The 25,773-nt window shown below is 50.5% G+C and overlaps 9 protein-coding genes across 9 annotated transcripts; 5 read left to right on the top strand and 4 right to left on the bottom strand.

Moving 5' to 3' along the window:
• Window positions 1-429: 429 nt before the first annotated feature.
• Window positions 430-1,647, top strand: BBA_04058 (uncharacterized protein; the record flags this gene model as incomplete). The annotated part of the gene is made up of 1 exon (XM_008599155.1): window positions 430-1,647. One exon carries the CDS (start codon window positions 430-432, stop codon window positions 1,645-1,647), a length of 1,218 nt encoding a protein of 405 aa, XP_008597377.1.
• Window positions 1,648-2,825: 1,178 nt separating this feature from the next.
• On the top strand, window positions 2,826-3,569 carry BBA_04059 (GPI anchored serine-threonine rich protein; the record flags this gene model as incomplete). Its single annotated transcript, XM_008599156.1, has 1 exon — window positions 2,826-3,569. The coding sequence occupies one exon, from the start codon at window positions 2,826-2,828 to the stop codon at window positions 3,567-3,569; it is 744 nt and encodes a 247-aa protein (XP_008597378.1).
• Window positions 3,570-4,231: 662 nt separating this feature from the next.
• BBA_04060 (uncharacterized protein) lies at window positions 4,232-6,985 on the bottom strand (the record flags this gene model as incomplete). Its single annotated transcript, XM_008599157.1, has 8 exons — window positions 4,232-4,371; window positions 4,447-4,875; window positions 4,957-5,402; window positions 5,481-5,559; window positions 5,626-5,709; window positions 5,783-5,845; window positions 5,907-6,071; window positions 6,130-6,985. 8 exons carry the CDS (start codon window positions 6,983-6,985, stop codon window positions 4,232-4,234), a joined length of 2,262 nt encoding a protein of 753 aa, XP_008597379.1.
• A 1,873-nt stretch (window positions 6,986-8,858) lies between these two features.
• On the bottom strand, window positions 8,859-11,841 carry BBA_04061 (tyrosinase 2; the record flags this gene model as incomplete). Its single annotated transcript, XM_008599158.1, has 8 exons — window positions 8,859-9,026; window positions 9,112-10,528; window positions 10,606-10,760; window positions 10,829-11,173; window positions 11,236-11,283; window positions 11,345-11,427; window positions 11,493-11,569; window positions 11,639-11,841. 8 exons carry the CDS (start codon window positions 11,839-11,841, stop codon window positions 8,859-8,861), a joined length of 2,496 nt encoding a protein of 831 aa, XP_008597380.1.
• A 1,023-nt stretch (window positions 11,842-12,864) lies between these two features.
• On the bottom strand, window positions 12,865-14,755 carry BBA_04062 (FAD binding domain-containing protein; the record flags this gene model as incomplete). The annotated part of the gene is made up of 4 exons (XM_008599159.1): window positions 12,865-13,393; window positions 13,532-14,207; window positions 14,297-14,561; window positions 14,672-14,755. The coding sequence occupies 4 exons, from the start codon at window positions 14,753-14,755 to the stop codon at window positions 12,865-12,867; spliced, it is 1,554 nt and encodes a 517-aa protein (XP_008597381.1).
• Window positions 14,756-15,535: 780 nt separating this feature from the next.
• On the top strand, window positions 15,536-16,962 carry BBA_04063 (aspartic proteinase; the record flags this gene model as incomplete). Its single annotated transcript, XM_008599160.1, has 3 exons — window positions 15,536-15,803; window positions 15,871-15,997; window positions 16,074-16,962. 3 exons carry the CDS (start codon window positions 15,536-15,538, stop codon window positions 16,960-16,962), a joined length of 1,284 nt encoding a protein of 427 aa, XP_008597382.1.
• Window positions 16,963-17,334: 372 nt separating this feature from the next.
• BBA_04064 (allantoate permease) lies at window positions 17,335-19,181 on the bottom strand (the record flags this gene model as incomplete). Its single annotated transcript, XM_008599161.1, has 5 exons — window positions 17,335-17,350; window positions 17,399-18,284; window positions 18,354-18,616; window positions 18,680-18,844; window positions 18,940-19,181. 5 exons carry the CDS (start codon window positions 19,179-19,181, stop codon window positions 17,335-17,337), a joined length of 1,572 nt encoding a protein of 523 aa, XP_008597383.1.
• Window positions 19,182-19,658: 477 nt separating this feature from the next.
• BBA_04065 (monooxygenase-like protein) lies at window positions 19,659-21,638 on the top strand (the record flags this gene model as incomplete). Its single annotated transcript, XM_008599162.1, has 7 exons — window positions 19,659-19,662; window positions 20,011-20,132; window positions 20,213-20,304; window positions 20,366-20,615; window positions 20,677-20,805; window positions 20,877-21,552; window positions 21,589-21,638. 7 exons carry the CDS (start codon window positions 19,659-19,661, stop codon window positions 21,636-21,638), a joined length of 1,323 nt encoding a protein of 440 aa, XP_008597384.1.
• Window positions 21,639-23,862: 2,224 nt separating this feature from the next.
• On the top strand, window positions 23,863-25,716 carry BBA_04066 (PLC-like phosphodiesterase; the record flags this gene model as incomplete). Its single annotated transcript, XM_008599163.1, has 1 exon — window positions 23,863-25,716. One exon carries the CDS (start codon window positions 23,863-23,865, stop codon window positions 25,714-25,716), a length of 1,854 nt encoding a protein of 617 aa, XP_008597385.1.
• Between the last annotated feature and the right edge of the window lie 57 nt (window positions 25,717-25,773).

Below are 25,773 nucleotides of genomic sequence, written 5' to 3' on the forward strand. Positions count from 1 at the left end.
ATGCTCGATACTTTGCGAGCTAATGCAGCGATCAAACACAAATGTGAGATAGAACCTCTGCCGAAACAAAAAGATGAACGTCGAAAAGTACATGTAGTCAGACAGTTCCTGGACAAAGCCCCGATGTAGCCGAGTAAGATAGTTCTATTGCTCTAGAAACATATAGGTCATTGTTTCATGTAGAAATCTCGGGCGTGCGATGAGGGACAGACCCTGTTTGTGACAGATGCCTGCGCGCCAGGGACCAAAGGACTCCATGAGCATTTCATTGTATAGTTGGTCACACCATTGATACAGCGTCAACGCCTTCCCGAACGGAAACGTATATAAGATACAATAATCCCTCAGACCTGTGAACTAATATTCGTCATCGCAAGCCCAAACACCAACAGTCGCCTACGCGTTCACAGTAGTCCAAACGTGTCAAAGATGCTTTCTGTTTCTCGACAATTCAGCACCGCTGACGGGCACAACCCCGAAATCATCTATCACATCTTGGAAAATGAAGAGGAGTTTGGTCCCCAGCCATCTTACCAAGCCCTTGACCATGATTTGCGTCGCAGGGGAACTTCGAACCAGCGAGCCCTTGTTATGATGGAAGCAGTGAGAATCGCAGAAGATGATGCTACTAGTCGTGCCCCTGTAAGATCCTGGGAAGAACTTGTCGACTTTCCTCCCAGCAGTCCGACCGATGAATATCCAGGAGCATTGGGCACTGCAAATTTGAGCGAAGAGGAGGCTGGCATATACGGGAGGTTGATGGAGCGCCTGGCCGCCAGAAAGTCTGTTGATCTCGAGAAAGACACGGATGACTTACTCGACAGGGACTACTTTAATGGCGTCCACCAGATTTGGCGAGCCAAGGAGATTGTCAGGCACATGACCACTGAGCAGCATGGCACGCCGCAGAACTTTAGTCCACATCTCGACTCGATACGTGCCGAGTTGGAGGATGCTGAGGAACCCATGGTGGAAGGTCCCTTTGACATTCTTCTCCCAGACCCCGTCACACCGGGCAAGACGAGCCGCCAGCGCGTGACTCTTCCTCACGTGTACTTGCCAGGTTGGGCGGGCCGGCCATATGCCAATCTGCGCAATGTGGAGGAGTGGAAATTCGGGATTAGGCTAGCCGAGGGCCGCTACCATAAGCTCAGCCTGTACTATGAAGTGTTGGATATCATGCTGAGCGACATGGTAGTTGTTCTCGGGTTCCCAAGCATGCATACCTTTTCGCACTTCATCCACCGGCCTGAAATCAAGGAAGCGTTTCGCGAGCTGTGGGACGCGTCACTCAAGAATCTCCAACGTGACAAACAGCTTGCCCTGAACAAGGAAGCGCGACGACCGGTGGCACTGCGCATCCTTTACTCCCGCGGACTCAAGGGAGAAAGCGAGTTCGATGCTAGGCGTCCGGACAAGAGGGACTGGCCTCTCGACAGCCACCTTGCCCGGTTCTGCCTCAAAGTCGAAAGAGTCTGCAACCGCTGGAAGCTGCCCCCGATGCGTGGGCAGATTCCTATGCTGGCTGGAAAGGCTCCGACTTCTGTTGTGGCGTGGGGTGGCGTGGAACTGGCAAGGTTGTTGAGGCGCATGCAAAAGGGTTATGGTAGCCGGATTCGCTATCTCGACCAGGATAATAATGTGTGAGTGCTCAATGCACTGCTTGTGATTGAACCGACCTGATTCAGAAGTTTGGTGAAGCCAATTATCTTTGCTAATGTTTCGTCAATCTACATTAATTCTATGATCATGACTTTTGCTTCAACTTGGCCGCCCCAACATCTAATCGTGACTTTTCCCGAACTTCATTGTCCTGATTTCCTCTACTTTCTGCAAACATACCGTTAGTCAAACTGTGCTATTCAGATTTTTCTTTTGCTACTAACTAACTAGTTGGTGGAGAGGTTCAACTCCAGACCGTATATCTCGCGTTCAGCCTCAAGACAAGTTGCTTTCAGCCGCAGGCCCGCAGCCCACTCTGGCTTGTCTGGCCCATTTTTTAGTTGACAAGAAAGACAAGGGTATCGGCAAGAGTCCTCTGAAGGGCAGTTAAACAGGAGAAGCTTTCTTGTTGTTGTTTGAACTGCCAGAGTACAGTTGACTTTTCGTCTTGCTTTTGAACTTGCAGAGGTGGGCGTGAGCAGCAGCAGCAGCAGCAGCAGCAGCAGCATAGCATGTAGGAAAGCACAACTTGATTAATCGTAATAAATACGGGAACTGCCTTGGTCAGGGCCAAGCCACTAACACGCTTAGCTAAAAGCCATCTGGGCCGCCACTTGTTAGGAAGAGAAACATTGCGCCCGACGCAATTGGATCTGCAACCAGAACAATGCTTGCCTTCAGCCCTACTATTAGACGCGCCAGACTGCACCACATGGAGGATCCCGTGGCACCTTGAAATGACTTCTGTCAGCCTAGGAGGCTTGAGCGCCGCCGCCATACATCCATTTGATGGAGCGGCTCGCTTGTTCCTGTATATTTCCTTCTCCCGACAGCGCACACTCACCCCAGCCAAGGCCGATCGTCATCAAGGGTGGAGCTGCAACGCTGTTCCAAGATAAAATTAGTCTTGAATTTAGGCTTATTTCCCTTTCAGCTGCTGGAAATGGGTGGAAAGGAGAGCGAAAAGCAAGGCTGCCGAGGCGACAGATGTCGCGGATCTCGGGCGGTTGTGTATAAGAGGAAGCCCATAATCCGCCATTGTTCCTCTGCATCTCGCACACCGAATCGATCAAACTTGCAATTGCGCGGAAAAAAAAAAAAAGGACATAGAACCTCTACACACACACTTCTTTCTAAATCTCAAACCATCATCACCCACAACAATGCACGCCCTCGCGTTCCTCTCTCTCGTGGCCTCGACGGCCCTCGTCGCCGCCCAGGATGAATACGCCAGCTTCCAGCCCCTCAGCACGTTTAGTACCCTTCAAGCGCGTCAGCAGCAGAGCTGCGCTTCCGTCGGCGGCAAGACGTGCGGCACCAAGTGCATCCGGCTGAGCTACACGTGCTGCGGCAACGGCGCGGGCGCCTGCGAGGTGGGCTACACCTGCGGCCTCGCGGCCAACGGCATCTACGGCTGCTGCCCCTTGGGCAAGCGCTGCCGCGGCGACGCCCCTGATCCCAGCACTACCGACATTGGCGTTGCTCGCCCCACGACGGTCCGCGGTGGCGGGGCTGGCGGCGTTGACGATGATGATGATGACGAGACGACGTCGACGCGGGCCGTTGAGACGACGACACGACGTCTAACGCCCACCAACACGCCCGCCCGCACGACTGCCATCAGCAATGATGACGAGACGACTACAAGCAGCAGCACTACGACCAGCACTACGAGCAGGTCTACCTCTACTACGAGAAGCTCTGCCGTGGCTTTGGGCACCTCTAGCAGCTCTGTCAACGGCGCTGGTAGCGATAGCAACGGCAACGGCAATGCCAATGGCTCGGGCAGCAGTAGCACTGCCGGCAGCGGTGGCAGTGGATCTCAGGCGTCTTCTGCGGGCATCATCAGCGTTGGCCTTGCCAGCCTTGCGGGCGGATTCATTGCCGCCATTGCTTCTCTTCTCTGAGTGCGAGTGCAGAATCAGTTCATGGTCTGTTGGATGATGATGATTTTACTCCAAGCAAAAAACAAACAATGTACGAGCGGCTCAACTTGAAAAGTTGGCTGGTGGAGAAACATGGCAGAGAAAAAGGACCAACTAATAATATAGCCTGCATGCCTGCTTCAATTGACCTAGTTGGAACGCCGAGGTCATCACGGCTGAGAAGTTGTTGGGGATGATGGCGTTTGGTTACAGTAATTTGCACGGGGCCAATCCGAAGGGGGTATCCTTGATTTCAATATTTGTACATGAATTTGTACATGACTAGTTTTACGAGTTAATACTGAGAAGGTCAAAACTCTCGCTTAGCCAAGAACAAGTCCTTGGCAAAATGGCCAAAAACCCACAAGTTGTTGCCGAGTCAGTGGCCAATATGATATACGTATAGGGTGCCACAACGGTGATTACCTGGTACACGAGTCATTATGCCAGCTGCCATGCAGCCTCGGCACGGAATCCCGGTTGAGATTTAAACGGTTTCTCCCCGCAGCAGCGGGGGGGAAGAGGGGGGGGGGGGGGGGGCGAATTCTTGGCTCTTTAGAATATAGTTGAATTGGTGGATTTCTCTGATGTAAGGGGGAAAAACTAGACTGCCTAGGAAAAACCCCTTCATATCACACTTCTAGTTAATTACTCTTCACCCACTTTGAAATTGGTAGCTGAATGTCCATCTCCCCACCATCATAGACCCAAGTATTATCATCATATGTCTGGGTGTGAGACAGCGACGTCTTTGAGTTGGAGCACCATCCATATACCGTCGCCTCTGTAGCAGAGATTTGTGTTAGTCGCTTTTCATAGTAAATTGAGTCGTTTTTGAGTAGTTAGAGGAAAGACTTACCGCTGGGCAGGAAACCGTCATGGCCTCCTTTGCTCAAAATTGTAACCTTGTCAAACTTGTCAACGGGGACGGCCTTGGTCTTGAAGGCCTTTTTGACATCAACGTTAATGGTAAAGACCTCCCTGCGAGAAGGATGGCGAGTGATGAGAAATTCGGCCTTGCCGACCCTGGCGTAGAGATCGTTGTTGGTCCCGGCGTAGTCTGCATCAGCAATGTGAAGATTGACGTTGATATTGTAGAAATGACTGCACTGGGGCTGGCCAATCCAGTCCTTGGGGTGGATTGGGCCGGACCAGACCGGCCAGTCCCTGTAATACTGGAACCGACCCGGCTCGGTGGGCCTGGCTTGCAATTCCTTGTCCGTGGAAGCATAGTCATTAAGCGCGACAGAAATGCCTGTTCCAGCACATCGCCCTCTTAGCTTGATTCCTGTAGGTGGAAACACTCCTTGTTAGCTGTTGACTTCAGAGACCTCATGGAGAGCTTTTAGAGAGAGAGAGGGCACTGTACCAAAGAGTTCCCAGGCGTCGCCTCCAAGCCAATGGTCTGTCAGCCTGTCGAGAAGTTGGAGCCCCCTAATCTGGTCCAGTGCCACGGTTTCTGATCCGAAAATGTCCACCATGTCAATGTCCTGCGAGACTTTGTAACCAGGAGAGGGGCCCTCCACGATGACGTGCGGCTTTCGTGAGGCGCCCAAAAAGTTCAACTTGATCATGTCGTATGTTCCGGATCCGATGTGGTTGGCAAGCTCAAAGTCAATGGAAAGCTTATCCAGGCGCGTGCACAGCTGGTGATAGCTCGTCGACTTCCACTCCCAGCGCTCAGGTGTCTCGGGCAGCCTGAGCTTGTCGCAGCGCATGGACGCAACCTTGTCATTGTACCAGCCTTCTTGAGCTTGCCTGAGGTCAGCCGCGTGGTTGGTGGCTTCAAAGTGCTTGCCCTTGCAGTCCGGCTCCCTGATGTATTTTTCAAAAATCGTGGTTAGTATCCATAGTTGGGGGCTAGTAGCATACAGACAGGCATTGAGCGCTTACGCATAAAACTTGCAGATGTGGTCGGCCGCGTCAGTCTTTACGCCAGACACCTTGCCTTTGTACTCTTCGGGAACAGCGACTAACATAATCGAACAATATTAGCCAATGGGGGTCCAGGCAAATGCAGATCAAATGTAAAACTTACCACACTGGTCGCGAGGGGCCTTTACGGTAGTACAAGGCGGGTTGAGAGGGCTGTTGTCGCAAATGTCAACTACAGTGACGCCGTCTGGGAGTTGGGCAGTTAGCGACGAGTTCTAGTCTCAAGGATTCTCCCTTTTGCTGGGCGAGATTCTACTTACTGCGCTCCTTTGTCTTCTTTCTAAAGGATGATAGCGCCTTGCAGCAGCCCGAATTATCCGTCGCTGCTCGTAAAGTGTCAGCTCAGTCCTAGTTAAAGATGGGCCCTCTATCAATATCATGTACCTCTGCGAGCGTTGCTCCTCTTATGAGAGCCAAATGCACGGAAAGCGGAGCAAGCGACGGGGGGTTGCCCTTCGAAGAGTTCGCGGATTACCTGGTCGCCGTCGGGGAAGAGTTGATTAAGTGCTTGAGCGCCCATGTCGACATAGTGGTTCAGCAATCCACCGACTTTGTTGGTAAACCGTTAGCACCAAATCTCCCGCTGTGAAAGCTTCTTTGAACTTACCATGGTCATCCAGGCGTATCTGAAGCAGAGCAGCATCCGGCCCGGGGACGGCCTCGTTGGGGGGATATTGCGTCCACTCAGGCGGAAATGTGCCAAACAGCTCGTATGCGCCAAGTGTTTCACTCATATAAATATCTGCTGCATTGAAACGGCGGCGCGAAGCGTTGGAAGTGCTAGGCTCGACCTGAGTCTCGTTGCTGTCAACAGAGTCGCTGTCAGAGTCGCTGTCTTCATCATCTGCTTGGTTATTCAACGCGCCCGGAAAGACATCGTTGACGTTACCATAGCGGGCATTAGGCCCAGTCTCATAAAGCGCTTCATCGTAATCCGGGTTATTGATCCACATGGACTCATCGACTCGATTTTCGCTTCCTGGAATTCCGCTCATTCGTACGTATCTTCGGACGGCTCTCCAAGGCATTCCTCCCAGGGCCATGACTTCACCCTCGTTGTCATTGTTGTTCAGAATCGATGGCATTCTGCGCATCTCGTAAAGCCAGTAGCCATAGTTTTCTGCTGCAGGCCTTTGGAGTGCTACCGAGACATACGCAGTGCGAAAGGTATAGCCTTCTGCGCGCCATTCTGGCAGTCCGCATCCACCCGGACCGGCTAGATAGTGGCGGTCTAGGTCAAAACATTCGTCGTGATCCTGCCAGTCGTCACCTTGAGGCCGGAATCCGCCAGTGTCGCGAACCTCCGAGGGAGCCCTGCCATCTCCTCGATAGACGTAGCGATTCTGATCCGGGGGCGTTTGTCTACTGACAATGCTGTGACTCGGTAGAGCACTAGCATGCCCGGAACTGAGGCAAGAGAGCCATAGAGCCGGGCTCAATGTAACAAAGTTTAGCCAACGCATACTCGCTGTGAGCTGTTGAGAAGAGACAGAGTCTTAGAGAGTTGATGCTGCGAAATCAACATGATGGAATGCGTCCGAAGGGGTGATATAAATATTCATCACAGGTACCTGCAGTACAAACTCTGCTTGACTTGGCTTGACTCTTTTGCAAAATGGTTCCAGTTGTTCACCCATCTCATATTCCACCATGCCATGTAAAGTTCAGCTTTTTGACTGCCGGGTGCCACTTTGAAGAGTCTTGGCGCCATTATACTGTCCCTCTTGACTGTCTAGAGGGCGCTTCGGTCTCATCAGCAGGAGCGCCGTGCAAAGTAAAATTAAAAATCACAACAGGTACTATTCATGACACACAAGGCTCCAGTAGCCACAGGTACTATATTCAGCGAGCATTGATCAAGGTAAACCGCCAATTTCACTTGGAAACAATATCCTAGCAGTATACAAGAAAACAGGATGAACCAAGGTATAGCTGGATCTTGAACTATAATCCATCTATTCACTTATACCTGTTGTCAGGTGCTTCATGAATAATAGAAGGTCCAGTTATCATGTGAGGGTATCCAGATATCGCTTTTCGGAGCTTCGGCATTGCCTACGGGCGGATCGTGAGTCCCTTGCCGCGATGGATCGGGCAAACAGCTTCACGCCATGAGGACTTGAACGAGTTCTCTTTGATAGGTGCGCTCCACGACTCAGCCTCATGACCACTGGCTGATGGTCTGCCTCCCCATCCTGGCCTGGGTCAGTTTCTGGGTCTGTCGTCCATATCTGTATGAACTGGAGTAGCTTGGAGCGGTCGGCCCGGCGAACCCACACGCAATACGAGATCAAGATAAGTGCCACCTGCCAGCATCATCCCTTAACTTGGACATGTTATAGGCCTATATGGTTTGGTAAACTTTGTTCCACCGACTTTAAAGTCATGCCATTGCATATGTGCTGAGGAACATCATAATGATGCGACACTCAATTCCCAGTATACTGGCGTGTGACTGGTGAGAACAGCCCCCTTTGAAAATGTGGGATAATGGTGACCCCCGCCCGCCCTTGTTTTATGAATGGTGAAATCCTATTTTGATAGTGTAAAATATACTCTATATACTATAGGACTCGAGCTCAACAGCTGAAACAGTTAAACAGATATGTCATTTGATGTTTACACATATCAACTCGTCAGTCTCCATCTTTTTGATGCTGTATTGAATATGGTAGTTTGACTGACTCGCAAAAGTTATGAAAACCCACCTGCCAAGCTAGTGCATCGGGACATCGCGCATTTAGTATTTAGTGTGGTGCCAAATCTGGGTCAGCGCAGTCGGCAGGCGGCCAAGCTGCTGGGAGCATGAAAATCCAGGGTTGTAAATTTGATTGGTGGAGATGTTTGAAAGCACAAGCACCTCAGAGGCTCCTACTTTGAGAGCATCCGACGGGTGTTGCTGAGTCACAAGTAGAATATAATGGGCCCCTTATATGAGCCGCTCAACAACCCAGGATAAGCTGAGTTGAGTTATTCAAATGTTACGTTATCAAAACTCTGAGGGATTTATGAGCACTTGTTCACGTAATCATCTACTAGTTGTTGAGCCCCTCGAGTCTTTCAGGTGCCCGACTTGACCTTGAAATGTCTTCACAGTTCGCATTCTTTGGAATCATGCTTAGCCGCGTGTCTATGCAGACCTGGTAGCGCTCGAACCTACCATAATCAGGCACAGGGCTGAAGATAGATTTGCCGCGATAGTTTGCCGCGATATCTTCGAGGGGAAAAATGCATCTATTCAGACCATCTCCATCTCGCACTCGTATAGACAGATTACAAACTAAATATAAACATTAAGGATAGTTGCCAACTCAACTTTGAGTCGGCCATGATTAATTAATACTGAGCAGCACATCCCGAGACTGGCTTATCCAGCATTACGTGGGTGCTAGACTTGACCATCTGGGACAATTCGAATTTCGACGTCGCAGTAACAACCTCGGCCTCTTCAATATCGACCCTCAGGCCGGAAAGTTGAGTCACGTCAATGCTCGAGCCATCAGCCTAAAGAAAAAAAAAAATTTCAAACTCTGCGTTAGCGCTTGCTTGACCCCTTTTTTTACATGATGCGATAAAAAAACAATCATACCTTGCGAAGAGCCACATGCAGCCGCGACATGACTTGGCTGACCACCTCGGTATCAGAAACATCACCTAGGCCTGCGTTGGAAATGGCGTCGGAGAGCGAGATGGAGTCATAGACGATGCCCTTTTCTGGCATCTGCATAATGGCCATGTCTCCGGCGCGCCACATGTCAATGGAAATCTCAATGGCGCATGGTCGCACGGGGAGATATGCTACGTCGACTGTGATGCCAGCATAAAAGCGCTTGTTGTCGCCCGATTTCGTCGCATTGGAGTCGGATTGCGCGTCGACTTGAGCTGAAGTTGTTGGCAGAGCAGCACTGGTTGCGGATGGCGCAACTGATGTTTCATTGCCAGCGCGCGATGAAGATGAGATGGGAGAGGAGGGCTTGCTCGCTCCCGCAGTTGGCCATGCGCTAGAAGTGCGGTTGCCAGCTGTTGCAGTGGACTGTGAAGGAGAGCTCAAGACACTGGAGCTGGTTTGCTCAATGTGAGACTGTGTCGACTGGACGCTGCTAGTCTCGATTGAATGCTGGTTGTCCGTCGATACCGTGCCGCTGGACTGTGTTGTTGACTGGACGCTGCTGGTCTCCTTTGATTGCTGCTTGCTCGTCCCCGTCGATACCGTGCCGCTGGCCTGTGTCGATTGCTTGCTGATTGTCTCCGTGGAATGACTGCTGCTGCTGCTGCTGCTGCTACTGATCGTCGGTGCTGGTTGACTGCTTGCCTGTGCGCTCGATTGCGTCGACTGCTTGCTGGCGAGCTGGCTTGACTGTTCGCTGGCCGATTGGGTTGACTGCTTGCTGCTGATAGACTGCGTCGACTGCGTCAAGGTACTTTGACTCGACTGCTCTATGGTAGTCGGTGTTGACTGCTGACTGGCGGACTGGGTTGAATGCTCGCTGGTGGATTGGCTTGACTTCTTGCTGCTGCTCGTCTGCGTCGACTGCGTCAAGGTTGTCTGGCTCGACTGCTTGATGGTAGTCTGAGTCGACTCTGTGCTGGTGGTTTGGATCGACTGCTTGCTACTACTCATCTGGACCGACTGCTTGCTACTTGTCTGCGTCGACTTTGCAGACGTCGACGAAACGCTGGGCCGCTTCTTCTTCTTCTCTTCTGGTCCATACAGCGAGTTGATCAACTCGACAGCGCCCTGCTGCATCTCCGTTTCCGACTTGGTCCAGTACTCGAGGCCCTGGTACGCATACCCAAACGTCTTGATGGAGTTGACGGAGCGAGACGTGTGCCACTCGCCATTGGCCTGTCTGAATGGCTGCAACGGGGAGTCGAGACTAGTCATGGTGCCTGAGAGGGTGTTGAAGCGTGAGAGACATTGGTATCTGCCGTTAAAGGTGGACGCCTCGGGATATATAGCCTGCCAGTAGGCCCATAGTCGGTCGACGTTTGAGTGGTGTAACATGCTGGTCAAGGACTCTTTTTAGTACCAGAGCTTTTGAAAAAGCGCTTGGGGATCAATGGTGAAAAGGGTTAAACTTACAATAGAGGTTCAAAGGCAGCGTATTGGGAATCCATAAACTGGCCGCCGCAGCCGGCATCCCAGTGAATGGCATTGTGAACGGCCTCGATACTGCTACCCTTGCTTGCAGTCGTGGCAAACTCGGAAAAGGATTTCGCTCTCGAAAAGACATCATACTAAAAGGTATTGAACATTAGCGCATGCGGGGATTCTAGAATTTCGCAAGTTGTGCTGCAAAACTCACCACCCAAGACTTGTAGTTGCGGCTGTAGAGCTTTTGATTCGCATCCTGCGGGTTTTGGCACCTATACATGCGATCGTACGTATCAAACTCGCCGTACTTGCCCTGCATCACTTCTTTGGAGAATCTGTAGGTATACAGCGGATTCTCAATCTTCTTTGCCACGGTTCCCGTCTTTGTAGCAGCCTTGACCTCGATCGTTTCGGGGAGCACAACGCTGGGGAGCCAGGGCTCAAGAGCCCAGTCCCAGTACGGAGCCCGCAGATCCTCGGCCGCTCTTTGGTAAATGGAACGTAGATTATCGGGATACTGAGCGGCCAGAATCTTGGCCTCTTTGACGAGTGTTTGCTGCCAGAAAGAAATGAGGCATCAGTATAGAATGAAGCAAAGCAAATCATCCGAAAGCATACCTCAAACAGGGCGACAAAAGGTCTGTGCCAGATGATGAATAGAATTTCCTTGATTTCTTTTGTTAGCATGATGAATAGGGTATTATTTTTGCGTGGGACTTGGTTATACCCCGTGAGTGCTATAGCCACCCCAGCCATTGGTGTTCATCTTCCCCGCGTTGTTGTACTCTGTAAACGGTCGACCATGTATACCTGCATAGCGTGTAAGTTCAAGCCATGCAAACTTGGGTTGTTTGGGCACTCCTTTGGTAGCTCACCGGCAATCTGGAAGAAGGACTCTGGGTCTTTTGAATCGCGATCATACATGGCGCGCAAAGCCTGAAGGTAGAGATCCCTATTGTTTCAAAGCTGTGTAAGCTTTTTTTTTTTCTACCCTCTCTCTATCCACGCTCTCTGAACTGACCATTGTGGACCGGCTTCAGCAGCAAGCTCGGTGATGCTGCGTCTCAGAGGAATTGGGCCATTGTCGCCAATTCGTCCATCAACGCCTCCCAAAGCGCCAACGATGGCCCCAGCGACGCCCTCGGTACTCGAAACAAATGACGATGCCAGGACCGTCGAGGCCAGAGTCAGGAACAAACTCGCGGCGCGCAATTGCAGACGCATGTTGAAGAGTTCAAGGTGCCACGTCTCTGTGCTGAGCAGCACTGCAATTATTTCATGCCATAAGGGCGTCATCTACTTATAAACTTCTTTCAGAGAGCTTCTAGCTGCAAGCTACTAGAAGGTGACAGTCGGTCTCCGTGTGTACCAAAATAGCTCGCCGAATCGGCTGTTCTGGAGTAGGCCGACATGCAGTGGAGTGGTGGCTGAAACTGACAGGTGAGTAACATGCTTCCGAAATTACTACCGGACTTATTATCACCGTTCTCTCGTACAAAACTTCTGCCCGCCCGGTTATGAGAGGTAACGTTGATTGGCCAGTGCATACTGCCCGGTGTTGCCTAAACGGGGCAAACCGGAGCATTGAGGCTGTCTAGTCGCAGATCAATGAAGAGTGACATCGATGTGTTTTAAAACCTGGGATAGTAGAGATGGAGCACAAATGTTTAAATATAACATTTTCCCTTTTCTCATGATCAATCTTATTTTCATCAATGCCACACAATGGCAAAATGTCACCCAGAGACGTTACTTGGTCCCCCCTTGGAAGATGGTCGTCCCATGTCCCCGGTATCCCCGACTCACTCTTTGCCGTGGATGCACCTCAACTGAGGGTACCCTGTCAAAATCCAAAATGAGAAGAAGTGGTTCGCGTGGCTGAAATGTCGCCTGCTCCCACCGCAGCGACATCCTCCGTCATCATTTCAGGAGATTGGATGGCAGCACACTATTGGGGGCACGGCCCGCACCCGGTGGGGGAGCTGTGCATATTCTAAAACGCTCAGTCAGGTTTGTTATAAGGCTGGCTCTGGAAGATGTGGAAGATGCTTTATTAGACGGAATTAGAAACTGGGCTTGTTTGGCGAAAAAAAACGAAATAGTCACGCCATTCAAGACAATCGCGCATGTCCCTGATCCATCAACTTGCACTGCCTTGTACTAATGATGGCCAGAATGCCAAATGCCTACTTAAGACTCACTAACTTATAGTCAAAAAGGACCCAGTGATCGCCAGTCTTTGACTCGTTAAAGCTCCGTCTTGGAATAATGATCCTTGGGAATCTTGAATCCAGAGACCCGCAAGCTCTGGAAAACCCCGCTGGCATCATACTTGTCTGCCGCAGCTCGAATCATTGACACCGACCTTGTCCCGTAGCTGGCGATGGCGTCTTGTACTGCGCAAGCATAATTCAGGTATCTCCACTCCCACTTGAGCTTGAGGGAGGCAGCATACAAGTCCAAATCATCCGTGAATTTTTCCACTCTTGGCACAATGAGCCTCTCTGACTCGGCATCCTTGACAGTGACCAAGATCAGCATCAGGATGCCGTTGGACTTCTCTGTGAAGCGCTCCAGCCCAATCACGTTGCCCCCTTTTTGGATGCCCTTGTCCGTCATGGACTTTGACAGCGACTGAAAGTACAAGGCTACATTCAACCCAGACGTTGGTGATGGTGCTACTTCTTCAAGCTCTTTTTGGAGCTCGTAGAACCTTTTGACGGCGTACTGCATCGGCCGGGCGTCATTTTGGAAAGCGCTTACATACCAAGCGTTACTGTCGGGGTAGGTTGATTAGCATATTGGTACGCCTATTGTTTGTAACAAGAATAAAAAAAATTAAAAAAAAGAGAAAAAGAAAGAAAGGGAAAAAAAAGAAAGAAAGAAAATAGAAAAGGAAAAAAAAAAAGCATACTGATTACCAGCGACTTGTGTGATGCCTAGCTCTTTGACGAGGTGTGCCATGCTGGCGACTCGAGTGTCATCGCTCAGCATGCCCTCTGCTGCGTAAAAGCCATCAAATGCTGCTGGCTTCACCTTTGCCTCTGTATTGGCGAACATGGCTTGAATAAGGGTAGCATCGTCTTCCTCGGGATTGTACGCCCAAGCCAGGATGACGGAGCTATTCTCGTCCTTGTGTATATTGTCTGTGAAATCCACCATGGCGTCGATGAGACCGTTCCCGAGCGACTCTGGATAGACGACGGCTCCGCCCCAGACTACAGGCTTTGCCGGGTCCGCGTATTCGATGCCGTACATGTCAAACCGGGTGACGATGCCGAGATTGCCGCTGCTGCCCTTGAGAGCCTGCCACAGGTCCCGGTGGGAGCTTGCGTTGGCATTGACGATTTCTCCGCTGGCCAAAACAACCTCAAAATTGGCGACATTGTCGCAAGCCTGGCCATGCGATGCTTTATGGAACGACAGTCCTCCGCCCGTGAGGAACCCCCCAACACCAACAGAGTCGATGCGGGCTCCAGCCACGACGACGCCGTGAGGAGCAAGACTCTCGTACACGTGCTGCCATTGACTACCGGGTTGGATCGAGGCGAGTCCCGTTTCAGGGTTCCAAGTAGTTGTGTTCATGTGGCCTGTTTTTTTTTTTTTTAAGTAAAAGTCAGCTCTCCTGTTCTGTCGACCAAATTAGAAACCCCCCAGATGGAAGATGAAAAGCACTCACCAAGATCAATGGTCACGCCATCTTGGACACTGTTGGACAGCGGAAACCCGCCATGCCCTCCTGCTCGAATTCCAAAGTGGCAGTGGTGCTCGACCAGAAGCTTCATGATGACAGAGACGTCCTCGGCAGAGCTTGGCAGTACCATGCACCATGGTCGTAGCGCCGCGCTCAGCGACCAGTATGACTCGAGCCGCGCATCATACGGTGCTGAAGATGGCAAGTACACTTTTCCATCCAAGGCAGAGGCATCTCCAAGTATTTGGCACTAAAATCCCGATATTAGTACATTCTCAAAAGAGTTTGCATACGAATATACAGTGCGGCATGCTGCGGGCGGGCCGCAACTAAAGCAAACAAATGAATGAATGCACTGACACACGGAGCTACTGTCTCAGCAGCCAAAACGTGAGCCTTGTTGGCTACAGAAATCGCAGCGGCGATGGAAATGAGAGATTTCATGATTATTCTCATGATGATGTTTTGTCCATGATCAAGCAGCTTTGGAGGCACACCGTCTGGGTGTAAAGTGTGCCAATAAACACCCCGCACGAGCTGCTTCATGCAACCACCTATACCTCCTACATGCATCTCGGCCGATATCGCTGGAATTGCCCAGCCAGCTCTGACGTTTTCAGTATTGATTTCATCATCTTTCCTTGATACTCCACGAGATCTTTAAGCTTAAATTCAGGAAGCCCATCCAGCGAATCTCCATCAGGTACAGTACCTGCACTAGTCGAACCGCGTCTTGGTGACGCTGCGATTGGCGTGGTCCTGACGGGCGTCAATTTGGATAGGCAAAGACATTTCTGTATTCGCCCAACATATTACTTATTGTGTTTATGATTGATCAAACAAATCATTGCAAAATGCGGAAGCGACAGCCCGTTTGTGGGCGATCGCCCCCTTCACATTCGTCCATTCTCCGCCATGTCTCACTCGTGACCGTAGCTATGCGCCATGGCTCCGTGTCTTGTTTGTATCTTGGCATTCCAAGCCGTCCAGATCTGAACATCTTTCTACATGCGTTGCCAGTCAACAACAATCATGACAGCCGTGTGCCTGAATGCGCCCACTAAAAAAGCAGGCACAAGGGCCTGTCTTGGGTCCATGCAGAGTCTTTTCAAAAGAGGCCGCGATCCCACGCGTTGCTCGAGTTGAAAAAGACGTTGGTGCTTTTTACACTATCTTGTCACCGACGGACGGTGATTTTGAAGCAGACAAGAAACGCCTCTCGATATGAAGACGACAGCATTCGTTGCCTTGTTGAGCTTGGCGGCAACTGCTCATTCTGCCACGCAATGGACCGCAGCTTCCAAACTTCATGGCGCAGACGACCGGACGTTTTCTCTTCAGCAGATACACAATGAAAAGTTCAAGGGAGTCAACCCGACCGATGCTCTCTTGCGCGTCTACGCGCGATACGCAAAGTTTATACCAGACCAAGTCAAGGCCATCATCGAGGCACAGCCTGGGCTCAAGGCCAGATACCAGTCTTTAGATGCCGGTAACTATAAACTCTCCCAGATATATACTTTGACCCAGAGTCCCTTTCTAACAAATTGATTCTACAGAGGATCCCTCCATGGTGTTTGCTGAAGCTCTACCTGCGCCTGCCGACTCCGAATATGTGCTTCCAGTGGGCTTGGGCACACCGCCCCAAATACTTCCACTAAACTTGGACACTGGTTCTTCAGACTTGTAAGGCCCGCGCCTCTTTTTTTCCTTGTCGTCGCTGCAAAAATAGTGGCACTGGCTGACCGCTCCTCCTGAATAGTTGGGTCTTTTCTGATGAAACCCCCAAGGATGGGCTTCAAGCCACGCGGTTGTACTACCCCAAGAATTCCAACACCAGTAGGCTACTTCCAGGACAGAGCTGGAGAGTCAAGTACGGTGATGGTTCGGCCGCCAATGGCACCGTCTATGTTGATCGTGCAGCCATTGGCCCGCTGGGCTATGACAAGCAAGCTATCCAGGTCGCCACGGGTATTTCCAAGGAGATTGCCAGAGACGGCTTCATTTCCGGCATCCTTGGCATGGCAAGCAGCAATGCCAATACAGTCACTCCTACAAAGCAGTTGACTTTGTTAGACAACATTAAAGATTCCCTTGCCAGACCAATCTTTACGGCAAACCTGAAAAAAGGCCTGCCAGGAAACTATAATTTCGGCTACATTAACCAGTCCGAGTACACTGGCGACATTGCTTATACGCCAATCGACCAGGCAAAGCCTTATTGGCAAATCAAGCTCAGCGGCTACCAGCTAGGCCAGGACCCCTTTCAACCCCAAGAAATTTCTGGCATTGTTGACACTGGTACAACTCTGACCATGGTCCCTAAGAACATTGTGGATGACTACTACAGCAAATTGCCCGGATCATACTTTGATGAAAAGTCGGGCAACATGATGTTTCCGTGCGAGCTGCCACTGCCCGACTTTGTATTTGGCGTCGGCGAAAGCTACCGCGGCCGCGTTCCTGGGCACTACATCAACTATGCGCGTCACACGGACAAGTTTTGCTACGGCGGTCTGCAGTCGTCAGAGAACATTCCATTCGCAGTATTTGGTGACATTCTCCTCAAGGCTCAGTTTGTCGTCTTTGACCGTGGCAACATGACGGTTGGTTTCGCCAACAAGGAGACTGTCCCTCCTCCAAGCAGCTAGTCAATTTTTCGATAGTAATGAGTAAATCAACGGGCTGGTGTATAGACATGATGGCTTGACAGGATCGTGAGATGGTTATTTTGGCATGGAATGAAAAGTGAAAGGTGTACTTTACTAACAAGTAAGATGGATCAGTCATCTCACGTTTCTGTTTTTCTTCTGTTTTTCCCTCTTCAAAAAAACACGCCCCAATTCACCAGAGATATTATTATACCCGACTCCGACGCGACAAACTTTTATTCGTCTTTTTTTTTTCAGCGGTCTTATTGACAAATCGGTTAGTGAATGGAGTGCTTGTGCTCCGTGCAGGCGAGCTCGACCGTGCTGTGCTTCGGGCGCAGCCACAACACGATGATTGGGTGTTTTTTCGACCTATAGAACATAACGGCTGCTCCAAGGTTAAATTAAGCTCAAAACACGTGGGTGATTAACTCACAATTTCAAGTTCTGCCTATCCGTCAAGTCGAGCTGGTTGCTGTCGACAACTTGTCTCTCCATGGTACCGTCCACATTGATTGTCTCAATAATGCCATTGTCCTCAATGTGATTTTGCCCCTCCATCTTGTCGCGACATTTATTCTCGCGATCAAGATATATACGGAGCGTCAGGACGATGATTGCAGGGACAATTGCCGCAACGACCAGGAGGATGATCCAAGTCGGGCGGTAGCGAGGCTTCCATTGCGGGCGGAAGAGCTGGGGAGAGATGATATTCCCCAGTCCGTAAGCAACATGGTACAGGGCAATGACGGTGGTCTTTTTCGTGTGTCCAGCAGAGGCGTTGGCCGCCCAGATCATGACGACGGCATATGGCACACCGACAGCAGAACGGATCCATATGCCAGTGATGAGACCCCAGCGGTTATTCGACGGCAGATCAAGCAATAGAATACTCGATAGCGCAGTCGGTATATAGGCAAACAGGGAAATCCACGCGCGGCAGTCTTTTGTGTAATACAGTACAATGGCAGCCGACGCAAGTGAGATGAAGCTGACAGCCCCCGTCACTGTTCCGAGCAGTGTCGTCTGCAAAACTGTAAAGCCAAAGGAATTTATGAGCAGAGAGTATTGGTTTGTCGTTCCGTTGGCCATTTCCTGTGTGAGTGCATGGCCTGTAAAAAGCCACGTTTTTGGATCCTTGATGGCCTCGATAAATTGCTCTCTCTTGAAGTGCTTCTGCTCAATACCAGAGTGGTTACTCTTGATTCGAAGGATAGCTTGGGCTCGCTCCTCGGATGTCAGGAAATGAGCATACAAAGGGCTGTCTGGAAGCATCAGGTAGACAAATATACCAAATACGACGGTGACGACGCCACAGAGAACTAGGACATTGTTACCAAGGTGCTGCGTGAAGGAAGAAGGGGCTTTTTCAATTTTGTGGCGAAACTTACACATGAGCCACTGCCACGAGGCAAAATGACTGGTGTGAATGTGCAAAGCACCATACGAGAGCAGTCCAGAAGTAATTGGGCTCGAGTTACCAATCGACCACATGATGGGCATTATCACAGCCTGCTCTTGGTATGTGAAAAACATGGACAGAATGAGAAGGTAGGAGGGCACGATGCAAGCCTCGGCTAATCCCAAGAGAAATCGTACGACGAAAAGAGAAGCAAAACTTTTGCAAGGAATGTGAAGTAAAGTGATGCCACCCCTTTGAAAATCTATTGGTGAGTAATTTTACTTTTGGACCTGCCAAAATTGAGGAGGTACATACCAAATCACCAGATTGCCCGCGAGCCACTTTGCAACAGGAAATCTTTGCAAAGCCCAGTTTTGCGGGAATTCTGCAATCATGTATCCGAAATAGAATATAGACGACAGCCAGTTGTACTGGTTGGCGTTGAGGTGCGCGTCTTTCAAGATGCCAAGGATGGCAGAGCTGCCAAGCTGTAATATTGATGATTTTTCAATTAGCATCGTTTTGCAAAGACGTCGGTCGGTGCTGCAATACGTGCCGTTTGCTTGTCCAAGTACATGAGATGGTATCCTATGCAGAGAAACGGCACGATGCGCCACAGCAGCTTGTTGCGGATTCTGATGGCTTCCTCTGGCGTTGGATCCGTAACCTTGACCTCGCTGAAGAGCTTGTAGCTTTCGTCTGCATACCGATCCGGAAGCTTGGGCACATTTTCAGGAATATAACCATTGTCGTCGATGCTGGCTCTTGGCACGGCTTCTGCGACGGAATGAGCCTCTTTAGCGCGAGTTTGTACCATGGTGCGTTTCTGCGCGAATGGTGGGTGCAATGGGGTGAGGAGGTGCGGATGGTATCGTGGGCTATGCAAGAAACGGCTCGTTTAATAAATACAGAATCGACCAATCGTTTTGGGCTGATGCGTATACTTTAATCAAGAGTATCCCTGACAGCTCGAATAAACACGCAGATAGTGCAATTCTGGGGTGAAGAAGGTGTCATGGTCCACACACCGAACGAAAGAGTGCGAGGGGGGGTCAAGATGAGAGACTCTCTGGAGTCTGTAAATTTGTGTGAAGGATGATTCGCGACTTTTTGCAGAATATGAGTGGCTTGGCGTCCAAGTCTGGCGGAGACAATCATCAGCCATCGGCACATTATTCTCTGTCGAGATGTCAATTTAATACATTCGCAGAGTGGCTGTACTCGTGAGACGTATGCCGCCAGCAGCCTCACGCCATACAAAAGGCGTTGACGTGATGGGAGATCTGCTTACAAAATGGGTATGAGAATGGGTCACTTTCTTGATAACAGGCGCCGGCAATTAAAAATCGGACATCAGCGGCCAAATGCCATGAGAGTGAATTCGAACCTGACGTTTGGAATTTTGGCACATTTCATTTTCTTCTTTTTTTTTACTTGTAACTCGACGCCAATGTGAGGGGCTATCCGATGAGCTAACAAGGTAGTATCCCGCCTTTTTCTTCCCAAGCCTTATCGACAACGTACAGTTACTCGGAGCCTTTTCTACTCTGCAACATTCAATCCCAATTATCCGTTCGCCTCTTTACGAGAAAAGATGGCAGAAAATAAACAATCGTTTCGTGTTTTGATTGCTGGCGCCGGTATAGGTGGCTTGGCGACAGCCATCTCACTCGCTCGCGTCTCTGGTTTATCGAAGCTCGATATTCAAATCTACGAGCAAGCTCCAGAACTCGTAGAGATTGGCGCAAGTATCGCCCTTAGCCCAAATGTGCGCATTCTCCCCTTTTACTTTCTGATGAAGATGATAAAAAAAAAGAGCAAGAATTTTTAAAACCTGGTGACCTATAGGGCATGCGAACACTAGAGCGCCTAGGTGTACACGAGGCCCTGAGCGACCATCTTGGCTTCAGAGGCCCAAGCGGAATACCTCAAATTTTCCGGTAATAATAAACGGGATAGGCACGCCATGCTTATCTGGACAAATTTACTAATACATTTCAGGCACTGGAAGTCGAATCAAGTTGTTTCCGTCGACACTCACACCAATGTCCCTGATGGCCGCCACCAGACGACAAGGTTTCATCGCGGCCATCTGCACGCTGCGCTCCTCGCCCACGTTCCCAGATCCTCGATTCACCTCAACAAGAGCATTGTACGCGCCGAGGCTAGCGAAAAAGAAGCCGTCTTGTTCTTCTCTGACGGCACCGAGGCCCACGGCGACCTTCTAATTGCCGTTGATGGCATCCGATCGGTTTGTTACAAATCATCATGTACCACCCCCCGTTGAATATCAGTTTCTCACGTAATTCTAGAGAGTCAGGCAGTCTCTACTCCCAGACTATCATTTAAAGTTTACCGGCAAGGTTTTTGTACGGTCAACCTTTGATGCATCCTTGGTCGAGGGCAAAATACCCGACTTGCCACTCGACGCCGTTCACTGGGTACGTCTCATGCAACGCCATGTCGATTTTTTTTTCTATATCTTTTTTTTTCGTAAACTAATCAGTTGCAGTGGGGACCCAGCGATTCTTTCTTTGCCTCCAGGCTTGGCAAGGGCCAATATACTACAGTCGGTGCGTATCAAGACTCTCGAAGCGGCGAGGAGCTAGACAAGGCAATCACCTGGAACCAGACTGGCAACGTCGCGTACTTTAGAGAAAAGTACAAGGACTGGAATCCGGTAGTCAAGCGCCTCGCCGAGCTGACGCCAACCGTACGACTGTTTCCCAACTACGCCGGATCTGCCCTGTCCACCTGGCTGCCTGCGCCCCGTGTTGCCCTCCTCGGGGACGCGGCGCACACCCACGGCGGCGCATTTGCCGCCGGAGGGTCTTTGGCACTGGATGATGCGCTCGCGCTCGGTCTCGCCCTACGACATGTTTCCGAGTCGAAAGCAGCGGGCACGGTTCTGCAGCTGGGAGAGGTGCAGCATGCGTTGACGCTGTATGATAGGACGAGACAACCGCACGCCTCGAAGCTGCTGGATATTGTCCACGGCGCGCTGGCTAAGAATCAGTCGAGTCATGCTTCCGCAGAGGCAGAAGACGAGGCTCTCATTGCGCGATTGAAGAATAGACCAGATCTTACTTGGCTATCGGAACATGACGTGGAGGCTGCATTTGCAAGGACAGTCCAAGAACTGGCGGGTCAGAAAAAAGAACTTGCAGACGCAACATCTCAATTCGATAGTAAGCTCTGAATAGAATTTGTAAAAAATTTATCAGATCAAAATTTACCTAAGCAGCCTCTGTTTGTCTGCACAACAAGTTTTTAGACAAAACACACTCACTGGTGGTGTGTGGTTCTGGCCATGGGAACTGGAAGGAATTCCTAAAGATAATCAGAAACACGTCTCGGCGATGAACTGCTGCAGAATAAAACGAGCTGAGAATAGTGTTTACTGGCCCACACGACCCAGAGGAAATGGAATTGTGAGTACAATGGCCTCTTTTTTATAGACAAAAGGGTCAAGTGACTGACGCAATGTAGGAAATGGGGGCCATGGCCATCTGATTATCAATCATTTATTTCATCACGGGCCATGACACAGGTTATTACGGTTAACCTTTTTTTTTTTTTTTTTTTTTTTTTTTTTCGAAAGTTTTCTCGGCCGACATGTTTCATTCAGCCTTTCAAGCAAGATCCCATGAGCAAAGCACTGGGCCGCCGTTATCGTCGCACTGTCCCTAGTAATGTGGCGGGACAATGAGATGAGTTGAAGTATCTGACAGGCTGCGCGACATGTTTCGAAAAGCCAACAAGTACCCGAAATAGAAATATAAACTTGAAGTAACCCCGTTGCTGTTATCTAAGGTTATCAGCATTTGCTCTTTCCTATGTAGTCACCTTTTTAGTTAGTTAATCAGTGAGCGGACTAAAGTGCACCGGCGCCAAGCCATTCAGGAACCTTTCCAAGTTGGCATTATCGGTTTGCACAAAAAAACGGGCAAAGATGCCTTGGCTATCTAACTTGTTGATCATGCCTGCTACAAAAATGATAGACAGCCGTCTACGTAATTAGTATATTCATGCTGACTCGTTCACCCAACCCATCACATGTTAGCGTGCCATGTGCGACCGGGAGTGGCTTGCGAGCAACGGCACGCCCAATATTACCAGCATGTTACTCAGTCTTGTCAGTAAATAGATACCAGCTGCGTGACAGGGATGGGGTCAGCGGAACGCGCCGCAAAGCTCCGTTCGTGTTCGTGTTGGCCTTGTTGTCTCTCTTTCTTTTTTTTTTTTTTTTTTTTTTTTTGACGACGTGAGACATCTCTACATGTTCAGGCCAAGGCCTTCTCCCTGCGCGTCTCACTTTTTACTTCTTCTTTTTCAGCGCCAGGAGGGGACGAGTTTGCCTCCTTTCGATACGCGAGCCCGAACCCGTGCCCCGGCCGGACCAATAAGGCGCGCAGCATGCACGGACAAACTGTAGACTGTAGAGTTCAGCCCACAACGGGCCTTGCCAGGACGGGAAGGGGGAACGGTTCTCTTCGGAGATTGGTCGCTTGGATGGTGCGCCACCGTGCGGGGGAGGCCCAACTACGGCTGCAGGTCGAAAGAAGAAGGTATTACTGATAACTGATTATGAGATAGATGCATGAGTTGGAAAAGTGCATGCAGAAAAGGATCGACTTGCAGCTTGGATGGGGAAAATGGCTCTGCTGGCTGAAAACCCCCCTGTCAACTGTTTAGCAAGGGAGGTAAACCGAGGCCGAGGCTGCTGATGATCTGCTCAAGTTACTCCGCCATGGTGACTTCGCATCTCTACTTTTTTATTATTAGCAGCTTCGACCTATTCCTACTTTGACGCTGTTAGTTCTAGTTGAGAATCCGTCAGCTTCCTCAGTACTGCAACATGCCTCCACGGGAATACCACGACATCTTGCACCCTCCCCCAGCCAGTTCGGCGCGCAGAGACCAAACATGATGATTTTGTCGTCTGACGGGCCCTACTCGGCGTCACTTGATGCTTTGCCCGTCCGCAAGGCCCGCCCATGATGGGATATTCAGGTGGGCAAGTCTTTGCCCATTTTTTTAAACTAGCGTTACATAGTGTCCGTCCAACCAGTCACGCTCCAAGGAAGCGTCCCGACCGAAAATCGACGCTGACCGCACCCCTGACATTAGCAGCTGCCCGCAAAATCAACGCCATGAACCTGCAGGGTTGAGTGAACCCCGTCGTTGCAATGGCGCACCGCACAGGCGCCGGCCGCTGGCTGCATGCCGGTGCGTGGTGGTCGATCATGGCTGGGAAGAACCATTTCTCTCGTTCATGGGGTGGTGTCAGCCCCATGATTTTGTTGCTTGGCCGTCTGTCTTATAAGTGCTGCGCACTTTGCCGCAAAAAGGGAAAATTACTATTCTTTGGCCATGTGATGCGTACAGAATCTGAGCTGTATAGCTATATATACAGCTCAAGAATACTCTCTGTTCTTGTTTTGCGGCTTTGCTGCTTCTAGTCAGTTGCAGATTCAATCTCGGGGCATACCATCACCATGAGACACTTTGCGCTATTGGCGCTCGTCGCCAGCCTCTGCAACTTCACCCTCGTCAACGCACAGCAGAGTCTTTCTCCCAGAGACAGCAGCTGCCGGGCAGAAGACAGAACCTACAGTAACGAAGTGCCCCGAGCCGGTAGCTACCAACCATGGTCCCTCATTCCCTTTGGCAAGGTTGGCTTCCCAGCCAAGCAGTACGTCACCATCGTCAACCTCACCCCTCATCGCTTTGTCTTGGACAAAGGCGCCACCCACTCGTACCAGATGGACATTTTTGATTGGGATGATATTCCCCAGGGCCGTTCCCGCCAAAACGTGGCCAAGTATACCTCGAAGCCGGGCAAAAACCACGTCGACGACAATGGCGAGGTGTATTATACCATTCAGGGAACTAACAAGAGGTTCATGGTTCGCAAAACCACTCATATCCCTGACGACTACCCCCGCCGGACCGTTTTTGATCTGAGTGGCATGGGCCTTGGCCAGCGCGAATACTCTGATCCCGGCAAGGAGTCTTCAGTCACGCTCGTAATCACTGGCAGCGAATCGTATGGCTTCACAGCATCCCTCCGCCATGGTCCCGGAAACTGGATGAAGGGCATTTACGATGTCATCAAAGATCGACAGGTCCAGCATTTGTTCCTTCCTGGTTCGCACGACGCGGGGATGAGCCGAATCAGCGGCAATCTAGCCTCCCTTGGCTCTTCGACCAACACGCAGACTCAAGGCATCACAATCTACAATCAGCTGCGCGCTGGTTCGCGTCTTTTTGACCTTCGTGTGGGAACGATCCATAATTCAACAAACACCGGACAGTATGGCTACTGGATACTCCACGTCAACAATGAAGTTGCCGATGTCGCCATCGGCAACTCTGGAGAGGCTCTCGACGAAGTTATTCGAGAAGTCAATCAATTCACTGCAGAAAATCCCGGCGAAATTGTCATTTTCCGTGTTCGGTACCTCGTCGGCATCCGCAACATTCCGAGCTTTGGGCCCATCTACTGGACTGCTGACATGGTCAACGAGTTTTTTGGCAAGCTCAAGGGTGTCAACAACCGCTGCGGCAATCTGGACATGAACACCAAGTTCAATAAGCAAAAGGCGTCCTACTTTATGGACCAGAACGGAGGGAACGGCTGCGTTCTGTTTTTGCTCAACACTGATAACCTGAAAGACGACGTTCCTCACGACTCGATTGGGGACGGTATTTACCGGACGGAAATGCTGGATGTTTGGGACAATTGGTCCAACTTGCCCGACACCGCAAAGGTTGCCAATGATCAGACGGCCAAGTGGAAAACGGTCAGCCGATCCGGAGACTTCAACAATGATCAGTTCCTCATCGGCCAGTGGATCATCAGCGCCGACCCGTTTACGACGACGGCGCTCACCATTGAGCAGCTGGCGATTCAGCCTACGAACCCTGCGCTTTACTGGATGGGCCTGAACAACATGAGCCCCGAGGCCTTTCCGACTGTTGCGCTGGTTGATTACATTGGCGTCGTTGTCGACGGCCGCCACAACTGGGATCAGCTCAGCGCCGAAATGTACACCCTGGCCGTTGGGATGAACCTGTACATGATTAGCGAAAACTGCGGCATCAGCAAGCAGCGATCGCCGCTTCTACCCGACGAAAAGGGATTCATGTTTAGCATAAACCCCAATTTCAAGCCAAAGCAGACTGTTTCCAAGTGGAATGGCATCATTTACGAGAATGGTACAGTTGTCAACCATCCTGCCAATGGCACTCACCTCGGCCGCGTTCCAGTTTTGAAGAATGGTACAGTCTTTCTCAACGGAACAGTTGTGCCCCAAGACAGAATCAACCCTCGATTCTATGCAGTATAGCGTCCTTGCGAGGTCTCTGGACATGGCCTCGATAAATAGTGTCCATATCTCATAGGA

This window comes from Beauveria bassiana (assembly GCF_000280675.1).
Source record: "Beauveria bassiana ARSEF 2860 unplaced genomic scaffold BBA_S00009, whole genome shotgun sequence".
In the NCBI taxonomy this organism is placed as follows: Eukaryota; Fungi; Ascomycota; class Sordariomycetes; order Hypocreales; family Cordycipitaceae; genus Beauveria; species Beauveria bassiana.